Here is a 16,269-nt window from a genome sequence, read left to right as displayed (position 1 = left end):
GCTGTCTGTCTACCTTAACACACACACACACTTCCTGAAGTCAGCCGACAAATCTCAAACAGCACACACTCTGTCATGGCACTGAAGCAGTAGTGCAAAACAATCTTTCTAAATTCCCAAGGAAAAAGAAAATACAAAAACATATTCTTGTTGTAAAGTATATGAATTGAACACGACATTTGAAAATACAAATGTCATAACATCAGCTTGTCTGCTAAGGGTTTAAATTCCCACTAAGCATGTCAGATCTGTCAAACTCTGGGAGAATATGTCGGACAGTGGCTCGGCTTCGGCATAAGTCAAAAGAGAAGGAAGTAGAGCTCTGATTAATCCTGCAGAACTTTTCGCTGCCACAGGCTGCCAAGTTTTGTATGCTTTCTTTCAGTGAAATGATAGATGGGCATTTCCTCAGCTCACTCTGTGCCTGATCTCTCAGCACTCGCTTGAGCCGCCCACCTCCAATTCAGCACATCCACCCGCTGAAGCAGCCTTTTCATTAAGAGCTTGTTTTCAAGTGGCACACTGAAGCCAGATCCATATTTCATTATTTCACCTCCATCCTTCACCTTGTCCATCTCACAGACTCAGACACACCACACACATACCTATAAAAGGCTAACCATTTTTTTCTGAGACATTACACAGCAATAGAACGATCGTGTGTAACTACTCCATTTTTTTTTCCTATGATCAAAAAATCGTATTCTTCCATCATATTTTTCCGCCTTTATGATCGAAAGCCAGATTTAACCATACTCACGCACACACACATAAATACACACTTACATACACTACGTTGACATAGTCATCGTCTGAGAGAGTCTCCAGCATCTCACTGACGGACGTTCGGATGAGTTTCAGAGTTAATCCGGACACGCTGCCGCTCCTGAAACACACCGATAGACATGACACCTGAGTAACTACATGTACACACACTTCAGCAGCTGAGCCCCATTCAGCCTCTTTACAGGCAGACAAACAGCAGAAAAAAGGGCAGTCATGGTCTGAAACAGAATAATGCACTAATATAAAACCCACTCACGCGTCTACCAGAATGAGCATGTCCTTAGGCGAGGCAGCACCCTGAACATACCTGAATAAAACAACACAACAGGAAGAATACATTAATACTGACGCCAGAGAACTGTACATTTGGTTTTTTAATACGTAATTCATGTGAATGCTACAAAACTCTTCAACACATGGATCAAGGCTGCATAATATGACATTGTTTTAATTAACAATGGCTTTTCAATGCTCGCTTTAACATTTTTTTTTATATTGTGAAGTCTTAACACTACTGTAAAGGTTTAAGTAGGTACCAGGGTCTGCGGCGGACATCATATAGGTCAACTTTACTTGGCGTTTTCCTGGCATCTTTCCACGGAGAGGCTGAAAGTAAAAAAAGATCATTAAACTCCTCGATAGGTCAAAATAAACCTTTGTGACAAATAAGACCATGAGATCACAAAAGACATATGAGATCATATGTCAGACATATATAAGATTATGGGGATGCTGCATTACAGTACATACAGTAGCATATAATAATTAATGAGCAGAGCTGCAGGATTCAACATGCTAACATATTTCCTGCATAATACTCCACATTAATATGCATGAGATGTGAAAATGAAGGTGAGAATAATTACACACAATGACTAATAGTAGCATTTAGACAAGGAGATTAATTTCTCTTCAAAACAGCATGCATTAAAATGCAACATTCGCAGATTCTACAAAGATACAGGATATATTTCCTGCATTTACATCAGAAATTATTACCAAAAGTTTTGTTAATTATTTTCTTCCCATGATGGAATAAAAGTAAGCAGATGGAGCTGAGCAATTACTGGCAGACTAGTGGGTGTACAATCCAGCACACTGTTCTAAATAATAAAGGCCTAGCTGTGTGTGTACGTGTTTTATACTATGTGTGTATTAGCCTTAAAAGAATTGCAGTCACTGAATATGTGCTCATATGAGAGGTGTGTTTATGATTGACAAGCTGATTAAGTAGATCTGACCTTTTCATTGTCTGTGAATACTTCCAACTTTTATTAAAAAAAATACAGTGTTGTATATTAGATGTGTGTGTGTGTGTGTGTGTGTGTGCGTGTGTGTGTGTGCACCATAGTAATGCCCTGTCAGATTTAATGAGGCTGTGATTAATGAGTGAACACACACACACGCACACACACTCAAACGCCAAAATTAGCATAGCAGACCCACAATTTCTCCAGCCCTCTAAAATAACATTTACATTCTTAATAATTTAGACAAAGGTTTAAAATAGAAATACACAATTTATATGCAGACTTCAAACTAAAGAGCCACTAATGGGTAACCTGAAAGTAATTGAAATAAGCTGAGTGCTTCATCGCTTCTCTACTCCATCATCATTAGCGCGCTGGGGTCTTTAGTGAGCACGCTACAGAGCTGATACCACATAATTTAATAGTAAAATGTCAGTGTCATTTAAACCAGAGCATTACATGACATCATATTTACAAGTGAGACACAGTGAGACTGGATTATTGATGAGATCAGGCCTGGTGGTGATACTGGATGGGAGGGTCCATATTATAATATCTATAATATCTATAACTTGAGAGAGAAAATATTAGGCTTGAGCAGTGCATTGTATTAGAAGGTTTAATAGATGGCATAGCACATATCTTAGCTTATCAGATACGCAACTAACTTTAGAATTGTTAGTTTGCTTAACATAACTCTCTACATGGCTTCTAACTAAATGCCAAAGATGGTAACAAAAATGTTTAAAAACAAACACTAAACTTACAGTTCTGTCATCTTGTGTAGTAGGTACTTTAATGGATGATACTATTATAGAGATCAAATTAATACAGCTGAGCAATTGCGGGTTAAGTGCCTTGCTCAGGGGCCCAGCAGCAAAAGCTTGGTGGAAATGGGATTTAAACTCACAACCTTCTGATCAGTAGTCTAACACCTTTATCCCTGAGCTACCACATTCCGCATGTGTTCAGTCTACTAACTTTTAGTTTTTCTTTCAAAGATATGTCAGGGAAAATTGAGAATACATTAAATACATAACAAGCAACTTGACAAAGACATATTGTACAAAAGCATCCTACCAAAGTGGGTTGAAAAATATCAACTCAAATGTAAATACTACAGTATATGTTTAGAAATCTAGACACAGTTTTGAAAAACTCCTGAAACAATCATCAGAGATAAGTTGCAGGAATCTGTGGTCTGAGCTAGAAACAATTCAGCTCCAGTCTCTTTTCTTTAGCCCTTTTGTTTCTGAAGGACTAACTTCAAGTCTTTCCATAAAAGTCCCCCTTAAACCACTTGGTATGTGCTCTGTATGAAATTTGCACAATTGCATCTGATGTGGACGCAAAAAAAACATATTTCTTGAAAGACATGGAATTTTAGCCTTGATATCACAATTATACCATCCAGACAAGCCCAGCCACATGTGCTGTAAAAGCCACTCACACATTCACACATCTGGACTGAATTCTAGACAACACAGACTAACCCACATTCTAGTCTTCATTAAAAGTTTCCTAAATGGGTTCCATAATTCACATCTGTCTGAGGTAAATAAAATGCTGTAAATACAAACATGCCACACACACATACACATACACACACACACACACACACACACACAAACAAAGACAAATAAGGAAAAGCATACCAGGGTAGTAGCGAGCCAGCCCTGTAGCGCTGCCAAACACTTGCCAGAGTAAAGTTGGGTCTTCATCCTTGTTCTTCTTAAACACATCCTCCAGTGCTTCAGTCCAGTTTAGTTCATTTAACACAATGGTGGCTAGACACAAAGACATACACACGATTTTACATTTCTATAGCATCCAGAAAAAGTGCAGAAGTAACTATATCTGTTTTTTGTCCTGTTTCAGAATTGCTACGCATATAGGTTTACCTTTCGTTTACATTTACAGTTATGATATTTGGCATTAGAGAGAATTACAGAAATGCCGTGAATACAGCAATAATTCAATTAAATTCAATTCCATTCAAATTTATTTGTATAGCGTTTTTAACAATGAACATTGTCTCAAAGCAACTTCACAGAACATAAGAAACATAGAACAAAATATTAATGTTATACAAAGATTAATAAGAGGAAAAACTCTCTTAGATGGAAGAGGAAGAAACCTTGAGAGAAACCAAATTCATTTGGGTGACAGTTGAGGGTGTGATTATAAACTGCTATAAACACCGGAGAGTGTTATTATGAATAATGTCCTTTCTAAAGTCAACAATTGTGTATTAATTGAGAGGTAAATTCTTTCTTCTTTAATTACAGTAAGTTAGATTGTAAAGCCAAGTATTTCAGGAAGATGAACTTCTTTATAAGTCATATGAAAACATTATTAGAAATTTTACAAAGTGCAGAGACTTTGACAAAGTGCAGAGACTGTTGTTTCCTTCCAATAATGCAATAATATTTTCTTACCAAATTTCCAGTACCTATGAATTAACTGTTACTGTACAAATACGATCATTTAACGTAAGCCTCCATGTCCAAGCTGCTGATATTGAAAATAAATCAAAATTTCTTGGCCAATCAGAACTGAGAATGCAGTGCTAATGTGGTGTATGTTGAAATAAAGTATTCCATAACTGACATGCATTGGAAAATTTAGAAAAAGAGAGAGAGAGAGAGAGAGAGAGAGAGAGAGAGAGAGAGAGAGAGAGAGAGAGAGAGACCTCGCAGATATAAGTCATATTTCAGTGTATCCAGTAGTAGGCTATTCCTCTCAAAGGTTATAAAAAATGATTTTAAAATGTACTTTTTTTGTTCTGACTTTGTTTTACTGAAAACATGCAAATCGGTACATTTCAAAATATCAATATCAAGGTAGAAAAAGTTTGAGTGGAGTAACAGCCAATTTCTTTACTTTTCTGACAGTTTTATAGTGTTATCAGATAACAGGTGAGGTGACTGAAAATCAGAAGCTAATCTGTGCTGTAATTTTAAGGAGGACAAAATAAAGTACTGCCAGGACACTGATCAGGACAGTAATAAAGTCACAAAGCAGCAGTAAAATAGGAAATTAACAAATTAGAGAATTAAAGAATTAGATAATTAAACTGTTAGATATCTCAGGATGGTTAAACTTTGAAACAAAAGTTCATCAGCTTCCTTAAAAATTTGAGCAAAGTTGAAGATAAGCTTTGTTTCAACTCATGAGTCAAAGTCAAAGTTGAGTTCAAGATCCAAGATTTTTCTGGGCAATTGGAGTTTAACCCTTGTATGATGTTCGGGTCTGTGGGACCCATATTCATAAACATCAATAGTTTTGAAAAACTTTGCTACCTTGTAAATTTGTTGATTTTTCCCCACTCATAACTTGATTAAATTTGATTTTTTTTATTACATTTTATTAAAAAACAACAAAAAAACGAGTAGCACATGAATTAAAAATGTGATGTAACAAAGGTAAAGGACAAATATTAACCATATATGCTGTTTATATTGCTTGTAATTGGGATGAAGTAAACATCTGTAGAGTATTTTAACATAAAATTTTTGATTGTGTTGAATTAAAATCCCAAAAATGCAGCGGGTCAAACAGACCCACGAAAACTGTCTGAGTAACAAAAATACGAACATCATACAAGGGTTAAGACAAGTTCCAGTAATTTAATTAGGTTATCATATTTTACAGTGTATTCAGTGAAATTTATTCTGATCATCTTGGGTCTCACAAACAGTTTCCTCAAGTTAGCAGGGAAGAAAAATACTTTCGTGAAGGTGCGAGTGCTTCCAATTTCACTTTTTTGATTCAGAAAAACAAAGAATTTCTCCATACAATTGCTGTTATTCAGTAAATGAGTGTATAAAGGATAAAGACAGATAGGTATAAGTTACACCTGCGAGTCTGTGTGTGTGTGTGCGAACAAGATAATTCTGCATTATCCACACAGGGCTCTACAGCTCCAGTGGTGCAAACTCGCTGATCGACTTTATTGAATCACTGGCGCGGGAACCATGGAAACCTATAATCATCTTATCAAATCTCTCATCTCTCTGAAAAGGCCATGCGCTGGCAGGCCTGCTGGTAGCGCTGCTAAAGAATATGCTCATTGGAGAGGGAAAACGGTCTATGTGTCAACATTAAGGCTAATGAACCATGCAAAATTCAGTGTTGCCTTCACAGTAACAATTTATTTTCATAGACTGGCCGAGGATCTGAAAGATATAAAGCGGGTTTGCTATGATGTATGCATCTTTTTGGCTTTTAAGCACCAGGAAAACTTGATCATAGAGCAAATTGTTGGATAAATCAGCACAGAAATGAGGTTGTATGGCAAATAGGGCTGTAGTTGAAATGATAAGTGTGTTTATTTTTCATCAGCACAAACGCAACGATCATCAACATTGTAACACACGATGAATCTCAAAAAGGTTCCAGTGAAATTACAGGAGTTCAATTGCAGTATGATGCAAAAGGAAGATTTGTATTCTGTATTTTTGTTTCTCCAAACTCACTATATACCCATTAAATTCCATTTCCCTTTTTGCTCTCTTGGCCTCCTGGAGAAAACCATTTCCTGTAGCTGTTTCTTTCAGTGTTGTCTCTCTTAATGACTGGGAGATTTTGTTGCTTCTTTAGAGCATGGCAGTACAAGCCCACACACTCCTTCTCTCCCCTAAATGACGTGCCACTTTATCCTAGAAAATCCAATTTTCTCCCATGCGGGAGGCACGTGTCTGAACTATTTCACTCTGTGTATATATGTGTGTGTGTGTGTGTGTGTGTGTGTGTGTGTAAAACAGGGGTTGATGTATGTTCTTGACTAAAAATGTTTATGGATTAGTATCACTATCCTTGCCAGTTCTGATTGACATCTGGCAACATCCTTTAAAGTCCACGAACACACACACACACACACACACACACACAGAGAGAGAGAGAGAGAGAGAGAGAGAGTACAATTCTCCTTTCTTTCTTTTATGCATTTGCAAGCAGCTTGCCAGTCTTTCTTCCTTTCTCTCTCTCTCTCTCTCTCTCTCTCTCTCTCTCTCTCACACACACACACATACACACCCTCCCACACACATGCTCTTAAAGACAATTAACTTTACCCTTGTACTTGAATGTTCGCCACCCTTTCCCATTTCCCCTCTGGAAAAGCTAGATGTGTGCCTCAAACTCATTCCACACATGCTTCTTCCTAACCCAAGGTCAGAGTTTTGCCAACACTGGCACAATTGCACCTCACACTCCTACGCTATTACTTTGTCACACTCTGCATTCCTTGTTGAGTTTATTTTATTTGCAGTCCTGGTAGTGTTAGTACTTTTGCATGCAGCTATTTTAGACAAGCTGGAGAGTTGGAATCGCACATGCTCTGGGACAAACGAGGCAGCAGAGAACCACGTCAGGAAATAATTAGACATGGTAGATCATCAATATTGCACAATATTTCACACAACAGATCTGAGCGTTACATGATAATGATAATAAGTAATATGATATTCAACAGGTGTAAAAGAGTCATCAATGTATCGCTCTTTTGCTCTTTCCATTCCTCCATTAGACATGAAAAATGGAAGATAGCTCTAGAAAGCTATTTCCCTAATTTCATTATTTTATAAGAATTAAAGTGCTTTGCACTAAGCTATATATCATTATATTACACATAGAAGTCTAATATGATGATTAGTGAGTGGATTCATCCTGTAAGGGCAATTTTGTAGGATGTATTTAGCCTGCTAGTTATTACATTTTGCATTAGCCACTTAACCTTAGAGGCACTTCTTTTAACGTAACTCAATAGCTTCCATATGCGAAGGTAATTTATTATTAATATATTTTTGCTTTTATATCTATATCTATCTATCTATCTATCTATCTATCTATACATATACATATATATATATATATATATATATATATATATATATATATATATATATATATATATCCAGAGAATAAGGCCTGGAGTCATCTTTTGTGAAAGATGTATGCATTAAAAAATGTATGCATTAAAATGTATTTCAAACATATTGATTTATAATCTGTATATTTTTAAACCATTCGAATAGATTTCAGTTGTTTTAAGTGTTACATTTAAAGTCCAAAGTGCTATATGATCATGTGCACATCATAACCATGTAGATGCGTGCATGTGGTGAAGATAAGTGAAGAACCTACTTTCTTTTGCAAGCGATGACCTGCTACATGTCAACATGTCTTGGGTCCGACAGAACATCTGACCGAACAACAGTAATAAAACATTTACTTATAGTAAGAGCTTAAAACTAATAAGTCATTAAAGTAATCTTTAATCGTTATCTGCTGAGCTTTCATTTAACGATTAATTTACTTACTTTTTTATTTTATTTATTTATTTTATTTTTTTAATTGAAAGTTTATATTTGTATGTCAATAAACACAATTTATTAAAGATGCAAAAATATGTTATTCTGATGCAGAAAAAAAATAGTATAACACACATGGACAAAGTATGCCTTTTGGCATTTGTTAATTTCTGATGTTTTAATAACATTTGGCAGTATTTATGATCATCATTGTACTTGTATTACTTCCTGCTGCGATGTCAGTAAGCGGTTGTTCTTCTGGTCTCACAGTGGAGCCAGAGGCAGCAGGTCATGAGTGTTTGTGTTCACTCTATCTGCACTTTTCCATTAGTCACTGATAACTCGAGCGTACAGGTTCATAAATCTAACAGACAGTGGAACCATTTCCAAACCTTAAGTTAGTACAAATTGAAAAGATGTACAAGGACAAAAACCCAAATAAGATAAATGACTTAGTAATGAGAAATAAACAAAAGCACAGGAGTCACATGAACGAAGCAGAGCAAATAAGGAATAAACATGATGTGTGAAGATGAATCATGCCGCCCTGTGTGTGTGTATGTGTGTGTGTGTGTGTGTGCGATTCTTTTCGCATAATAACCAAGAAAGTGCTATTAAACTTATAAACTGTTACAAAGCACTAACACTGTAAACTAATTGAAGTCTGTAAATATTAAATAAACATATCTGTACAGGAAAAAAAATCATATAAACAATAAGATTTTATTTCTTTATATAATAAATGCGTTATACAAGTCCTGGTGAAGTGAATCAACTGATTTGGTTGAAATAATAATGATAATTAAGTTGAGTCTTGATCCATTAAATGCTACAAGAATAAAATGATTTATAGTTTAACAGCACTGCCTTTTAATGAAGCACTAATCATTAGTTAATGTCAAATAAGGTGTAGTAATTATCTAACTTCATGTTTCTCATACTGTATGTGTGTGTGTGTGTGTGTGAGAGAGAGAGAGAGAGAGAGAGAGAGAGAGAGAGAGAGGTTGTGAGTCCATTTGCATGTGCAGGACAAGGTCAGTATTTAAGAGATGCCTTACGCTGCAGGGCCAAACACTATCCCAGCAGGCAAAGTGAGCTGAAATAATTCCTCCATAGTCTGGCCAACCTAATAGCTTTGCCTAAAGTGAAAATTGTTGAAATGCTTTCTAGTATCTTTGGTTAGATTAGTTCTATTAACATACAGAACTTTTGAATGCATTTGAATGACCTTACCAGTAGAAAGCTACTGCTTGTAATGATGTCATTTTTTTCTGTGTTTATTTGAGTTACAAAGTGGGAATAAAACATACATGCTTCCATTTTTACATACATACCAAGAGAACTATGTATATTTTTCTTTTAGACAGTGTAACAGAGAAGATTCCAACCCTGAGAGGATCCCGAGGTATCTAAAGATGTACCAGCTCCAGCTGGATTCCGCCTCATGAAGATTTCAGACATTCAAAGAGAAGTTGCCAACCCCACGAGGATTTTTATTCCTAATAAATACACAAAATAACATACTACATATGCTGTATCGCCATCATTGCGCATTTGAGGACATCAGCACGGAGGTGTTGGTGGTGAATCTATAACAAACTCAGATGATGAACTAATTTATGAGTTGCTCAGGAGCTCCTGCTTGCATAACTCCAAATTGACTGTATATGACTGTAGAAAGGACAATATCTATAATCACACTCTCTGGTGTAAAAATAATCATTTATAACGACACTTTCTGGTGTCACCCAAAAGAGGATGGGTTCCATTTTGAGTCTGGTTCCTCTCAAAGTTTCTTCCTTATTTAAGGGTGTTTTTCCTTGTCACAATCACAAATTGAATTAAATTGAATTAACAAGGTAAAATGTCCATAAGATGATTTATTTAATGCTAATACTTTCACTCTTTCTTCGGATGCTGCGATAAGCCGTGTTGATTGGACATCATTCATTCATTCATTCATCTTCTACCGCTTATCCGAACTACCTCGGGTCACGGGGAGCCTGTGCCTATCTCAGGCGTCATCGGGCATCAAGGCAGGATACACCCTGGACGGAGTGCCAACCCATCGCAGGGCACACACACACACACTCATTCACTCACACAATCACACACTAGGGACAATTTTTCCAGAGATGCCAATCAACCTACCATGCATATCTTTGGACCAGGGGAGGAAACCGGAGTACCCGGAGGAAACCCCCGAGGCACGGGGAGAACATGCAAACTCCACACACACAAGGTGGAGGCGGGAATCGAACCCTGACCCTGGAGGTGTGAGGCGAACGTTGACTGGACATCGCTTGATGAAATCAGAGGAACTTGGAGTTGACAAGACAACCCAAGTTCCTGTGTAGAAATTCTATGCTGAATTTTTTTTTTCTTCTTGTCAAAAGGTAGAAATATATGTTTCAACTTCTAGTCGAATGCCAAAAACGTCATTTAGACATGCAGGCTGGCAAAAGATGTAGGTTTTCATGTAAACTTGTAAAACTGAGCTAATTATAGCTCCAATCCTATGAACAGCAGGTTTTATATACCAATAAGGCATTTTCTGTCCTCTTCTGATCATCACTCATACAGGATGTAATGTGATCATTTGAGCGATCAGGTTATTCAGCATGCAGTTTGTACAGTGCATAGCTTCTGAATATAGTTCTCAAGAAGACCACAGATCGGTTTACTGAACTGTCGCTGGATTGAAAAAAAAACATCTTTCACACGTTACCAAATGTACTAATCTCTTGGGGAAAAAAGACCAAGGGTCCAGAAGAATAAAACACAATCTAATCTACTATAATATCGTTGCTGTCAGGCGGAATCCTCGTATCTCCAAAACCATTACTTTTCAGGAAATTAAAAAAACGCCGTACCTTATCTGCAGTGCACAGGGTTTAGTCCACGTAGTCCGTGTTTTGAAGACATTTACCTCAGAAGACGTGTTGATTCGTTGCGACTCTTCTTGAGGAGAAATATGCTGTGAAGCTCTCCCGCGGAGTGAGGAAGAGGTGGACAGTTGAAGTGTCCGATGGAGTTATGAGATTTGCGCTCAAGCTATTTTCAAGACTTTAGATTGGTTAATAACTTGTAAAAATAACAGACCCATGTGGGGACTGACCAATAGCATCGATATGTGAAAAAATATGAAATTGACCAAATTTGGACATACGAGGTTTCCGCCGGACAGCGACGATATGTAAAATAAAGAAGATTCATTCCATAGTTAAAACTAGATTGAATGGGAATTAATGACATGTTGAGAGACTGCAGGGCTGTCAAGTGTCACGCATTGAGAGTGACAGTCACGCAATTCGGTCTTTTCTCAAGCTCTCCCGACACACATCATATTTCTCACGCAGAAAACATTTTGACTCTATCATATATTTAATATGCTGCAGCGCCCAAAATGTATCAGTCCGCACCGCCGGGCAGGAATCAAGCGCGTCTCCCCTGGAGTTCTTAGTCGAGCCTGACACTCATCAGCCAATCAAAAATAGAGGCTACACAACAGCCAATTAGAAAATAGCACTATCTGGGTAAGATTTAACACAACAACCAATAAAAAAAAATAACATTTATTAGCGAGGGTATTTTCGATGGTCGGTTTGAACAAAATCTCAAAACAAAAGAGCTTGTCTCTGGACGGGACATTGTCCTCAATCATGACCCTAAAAATGGCTGAGCTTAAGCCGAACTGTTTTAAATGGGAGTAATATTACAAATGATAAAGGAGTCCAAAAAGGCAACAAACACAATAAACACCAGTCATAATCTCTCTCTCTCTCTCTCTCTCTCTCTCTCTCTCTCACACACACACACACACACACACTCACACACAAATGAATAAATGGAAATTAAATAAATACTTTGGATTTGGTTAAATTGCGGTCAGTGATCCTTACCAAACACAACAACTCCCCCATTATTTTTTTTAATTATTATTTTCTTTCTTTCTTTCTTTCTTTCTTATATTTTTTTCGGGGGGTGAGGGGTGTTTCGGGGGGTTGGAGATGTCACGCTTGCCTGTCTTCAAAACTTGAGAGCCCTAAGACTGTTTCTTGTAGTTTCTTATACTTGTTTATAATCTTTTTATCAGTCAGTAAGCAACAAGCAGAGAATATGAACACATTGTCTGATGTGCTAAAGATTCTTGATTCACATGCAAAAAAAAAAACAATGTTAAAATGGAGTCAGCATCATTCATTTTCTAGACACACCCAGTTTTTGATGTCAGTGTTTATAAAAGCATAGCATTTCCATATCATTTAAACATGCTGGTACTCACATCCATCATATATGTCTGTAGGGATGTGCACAGCTGTGTGGTTGTAAGAGATGAGGCGGTTTTTAAAAAACGGATCTTCTTTAAATTCCGGTCGGATCCGATTTTTCCTTCCTTCGGTTTCATTGACATCAAGCTTGAAGGTGAATGAATTCCAAGAACACAAATTATTATCAGAATTACGTATAATATCGCAAACTGAACCAACAAATCATACAGTTAATACATGGTATAACTGAGAAGATAAAAATGAAAAAAAAAACCTCCTCGTATGACACTAACAAGCCGATTTGTGCCAGAGAATCCACTAGACACTCATTAACTACTCAGAATAGCACTCACACCTTCTAACTAGGCACTCCAGCTGTGCATCATCCTAGCAATTCATAGTGCGCCTAATTCTGCGTCACTTCTCCCTATGTAGTGTCTCTGTCATTATGCTAATTGGCAGGTGTGATATAAGACATCTTGAGAGATTGTATAGTCTAGACTGAGGGTCAGAGTCAAACATATGATTTCATTTTTTAGTCACTTTGCTTGTAAAGCCATACATCTTCAAGCTGGTAATCAAAGAGATTTAAAGTAATAATCAGCATGTACTAATAATTTTTGGAAATAAATAAGAATGTTGAGCTACTAAAATAGAAAGTCTTTACTTACATTGTCCTTGGCGTTATAATAGACAATATCATTCTTCTGCATGAGAAAGAAAAAGACAAGGGTTGTATATAGTTTTATCTATTTTTGGACACACACACACACACACACACACACAATATTGATGGTCGTGTTCAAAAGAAAGTTTTGATATCCATCGGAAAATGCATTTACATATAGAGCTGGTTTGCCAAAAGTCATATTTGTGGGTGGAGATCAATCTTTATCCTATAATTTGTAATCCAATAGAGTTGCGCACACACTGATAGTGCACTGAGCTGAGGTTTGTATACATGTCAGAGCTGTTTTTGATGCTGTTCTAAAAAGAAAAATTAGATTTTGTTGATTTTTTTTAATATAATTTCTTGAGTGCATGATATCTCTAATAATGGACCGTTATCATTAAAATAGTGTTTTTGCTTGTTTTGTTAGTGAGTCTGTACTAACGAAGTGGGCGCTTTAAGTAGGATTAGACAGGGGATAGAGTTGCCAGATTTCAGCCATGGGAAAACCAGCCAGGCATGGGTGAAAGCGGTTGGGGTAATGATTTATTTAGGAAGCATCCAATATGTCACCAAAACAGTGGCTTACATACATATTCACCGCTTTTGAATTGCTATACATTTTTACATTTTACTTTGGAATGATCTAAGGTGTTTAACATCTAACGTACTCTTTATTGTCACATGAAGGTTAATTAAACAAAAAAGCATAAAAATGTTATTTCCCGTGGGCCTCAAGATGACTAGATCCAACTCTGGCAAGCCTTCTGGAACATTGCTCTATCTAATTCTCACATAGATCCTGAATGCTTCTTCTCATCTTTTTGCCAAATCTGCATAAGCTCTGTAAGATTAGATGGACAAGAATACTAATGCAAGTCCTGACAATGAATACTTATGCAATGCAGTGTATGCCACCAATTACTGGTGGATGGCTGTATACACTGTATTGAGACTAATCTTTCTTCAGCATATCAATATCCAGCTTCATTCTGTCTTTTTGGCATGGGGTTTGATCGTTGTCTGTTGAGGTTAAATACACAAATAAATCTTCAAGCCTGCTATATACTCTGACGTTGTGAGGCACAGATAAATCACCATGAGAAAACAAACTATAGTATAATATGTTCTCTGCGTATTCTGTAGGCTGAGCAGTTGATATGTGGAATTTAATCTAGACTGCGCCTTATTTTGAGATTGCTGCAAATGGGCAAATTTGTTCCAGACAGTATGTATTATTTCTTAAATGGATTTGATCCATGTTGCCCAACATGAACAAGGGTCTGCACAAACAGAATTAGACTTCATGCATGTCCTGAAATAATTTCCAGAAATACTTGAAGGAAATTTAAAACCCGTTCCTGCAAAACAGATCTATAATAAGTCAATTCAAGCTCTCTGATTCGGAAAGGCTGAACTTTAGCATCATAGTCCTAAAGCGCTCTTTATGATGTTGCTTGAGAGAGTGTTGATCATGCAAACTGGAAGAAAAACACATCAAAAATTCTTATTTTGTTTTTCACGATGCATTCATACCACCTGGTTTTAATGTTTTTTTATTTATTTATTTATTTTATTTATTTATTATTTTGTACTCTGTGGTAGCTGATGAGAACAGTGACGAGGACAAAGAGCCAAAAAAGCTTGAAATACTCCTGCTCATATTATATCCAGACACCTGCTGCTGTGAAAGAAGAGTCTGTAAAATGAATGTGATTCAATACAAAACACAAAGCTTGCTGTGTTGATGTTCGTCTCAGGATTTGATGACATGTGGACACAGAGAACCATTGATTTTTAATTTGAAAAGGAATTTTGAATAACATAACCCCTTCCTCCATTGCCTGTCTGTGGGAAGTATTGATTTTTTAATATTATTGGCAACCACAAGCCAATACACAACGTGATGATATCTAAGGGATACCAAAATTTCCTTGTGAAATACACCTTTAGATTATTATTATTATTATTGTTGTTGTTGTTGTTGTTATTATTGTTGTTGTTGTTGTTATTGTTGTTATTGTTATTATTTTACAATAGAAAAATGTCTAGAGTCTGTCAACGTGGTCTGTAAAATTGCATCATGACTGTGAATAATAAGCAAGGACTGAAATGTATTTTGTTGGAAAGTTATTATTAATAATGTAACATGATATCCAGAATTACTTACGTCAAACTCTTCCTTCCACTGATGAGCCATCTGGAAGTTTTCTGCAGCAGTTGCCAAAGCCTAAAAAAGATAAATCATACACTACTTCAGTGAGTTTAATTAAGAACATGATTTGAATGTTGAAAGTGCTAAACATTTGCCACTTTTATGCCGCATTTCACAACTTAAAGTGGGGCGTGTTTTCAGAAAATCCATGAATCCATCCGCAAACACGTCCATCAGATATTTAAACAGAAATTTAACAAACACATGTTACATTAGTCTGCATTTACTCTGCAACAAGTTTTAACAGTGCAGAAGCAAATTTTGTTCTAGAATCAGTGACTGCAACACTGCAAATATGTGTAAATAGTAAACATTTACAATACATAAATTACAAATAATGCTGATAATTAACAATAAATAACAATACAGAATTTTCAATTTTGCAGCTACTCAAAAAAAATGGAATATAATTTAGTTATTCAATATATACTTTTTTTTACAAGGTTTGGAAAAAAAATTCAGATTTAAAGCAGTTCGGTTGTATTATTGAATACTACATTGTTCTGACATGAGGGTTGTTTAATAAAAAAAAACATTATTAACATATTTCTTGTATTTGTGTAAGCATTTTCACTTTATGACTATTTCTACCATTTCATAGCATCTATTAACTATGGATTATGTTAACTTGACTTTTTTTCTAACATGCTTTTTGTTTTTCTTTAAGGATGATACAAAAATAAAATAAAATAAAATAAAATAAAATAAAATAAAATAAAAGCATGCAACCAAGCATTTGCAATGACTTCTTTGGAAATCAAGG

General features: G+C 36.2%; 1 protein-coding gene across 3 annotated transcripts in view; it reads right to left on the bottom strand.

The window, feature by feature from the left end:
• LOC132851376 (voltage-dependent calcium channel subunit alpha-2/delta-1) overlaps positions 1-16,269 on the bottom strand; it is a 95,358-nt gene that overhangs the window by 42,474 nt on the left and 36,615 nt on the right. For all 3 annotated transcript variants that reach the window (XM_060878215.1, XM_060878213.1, XM_060878214.1), the window contains exons 4-10: positions 15,462-15,521; positions 13,293-13,328; positions 12,636-12,768; positions 3,692-3,823; positions 1,323-1,392; positions 1,043-1,093; positions 787-886 (exon numbers count right to left, since the gene is read on the bottom strand). In XM_060878215.1, coding sequence (XP_060734198.1) covers positions 787-886; positions 1,043-1,093; positions 1,323-1,392; positions 3,692-3,823; positions 12,636-12,768; positions 13,293-13,328; positions 15,462-15,521 — 582 coding nt within the window. The remainder of the gene's footprint in view (positions 1-786; positions 887-1,042; positions 1,094-1,322; positions 1,393-3,691; positions 3,824-12,635; positions 12,769-13,292; positions 13,329-15,461; positions 15,522-16,269) is intronic.

Source organism: Tachysurus vachellii, chromosome 9 (assembly GCF_030014155.1).
Source record: "Tachysurus vachellii isolate PV-2020 chromosome 9, HZAU_Pvac_v1, whole genome shotgun sequence".
NCBI lineage: Eukaryota > Metazoa > Chordata > Actinopteri > Siluriformes > Bagridae > Tachysurus > Tachysurus vachellii.
Note: the sequence above shows the minus strand (reverse complement) of the source record. Positions and strands in the feature narration are given on the sequence as shown.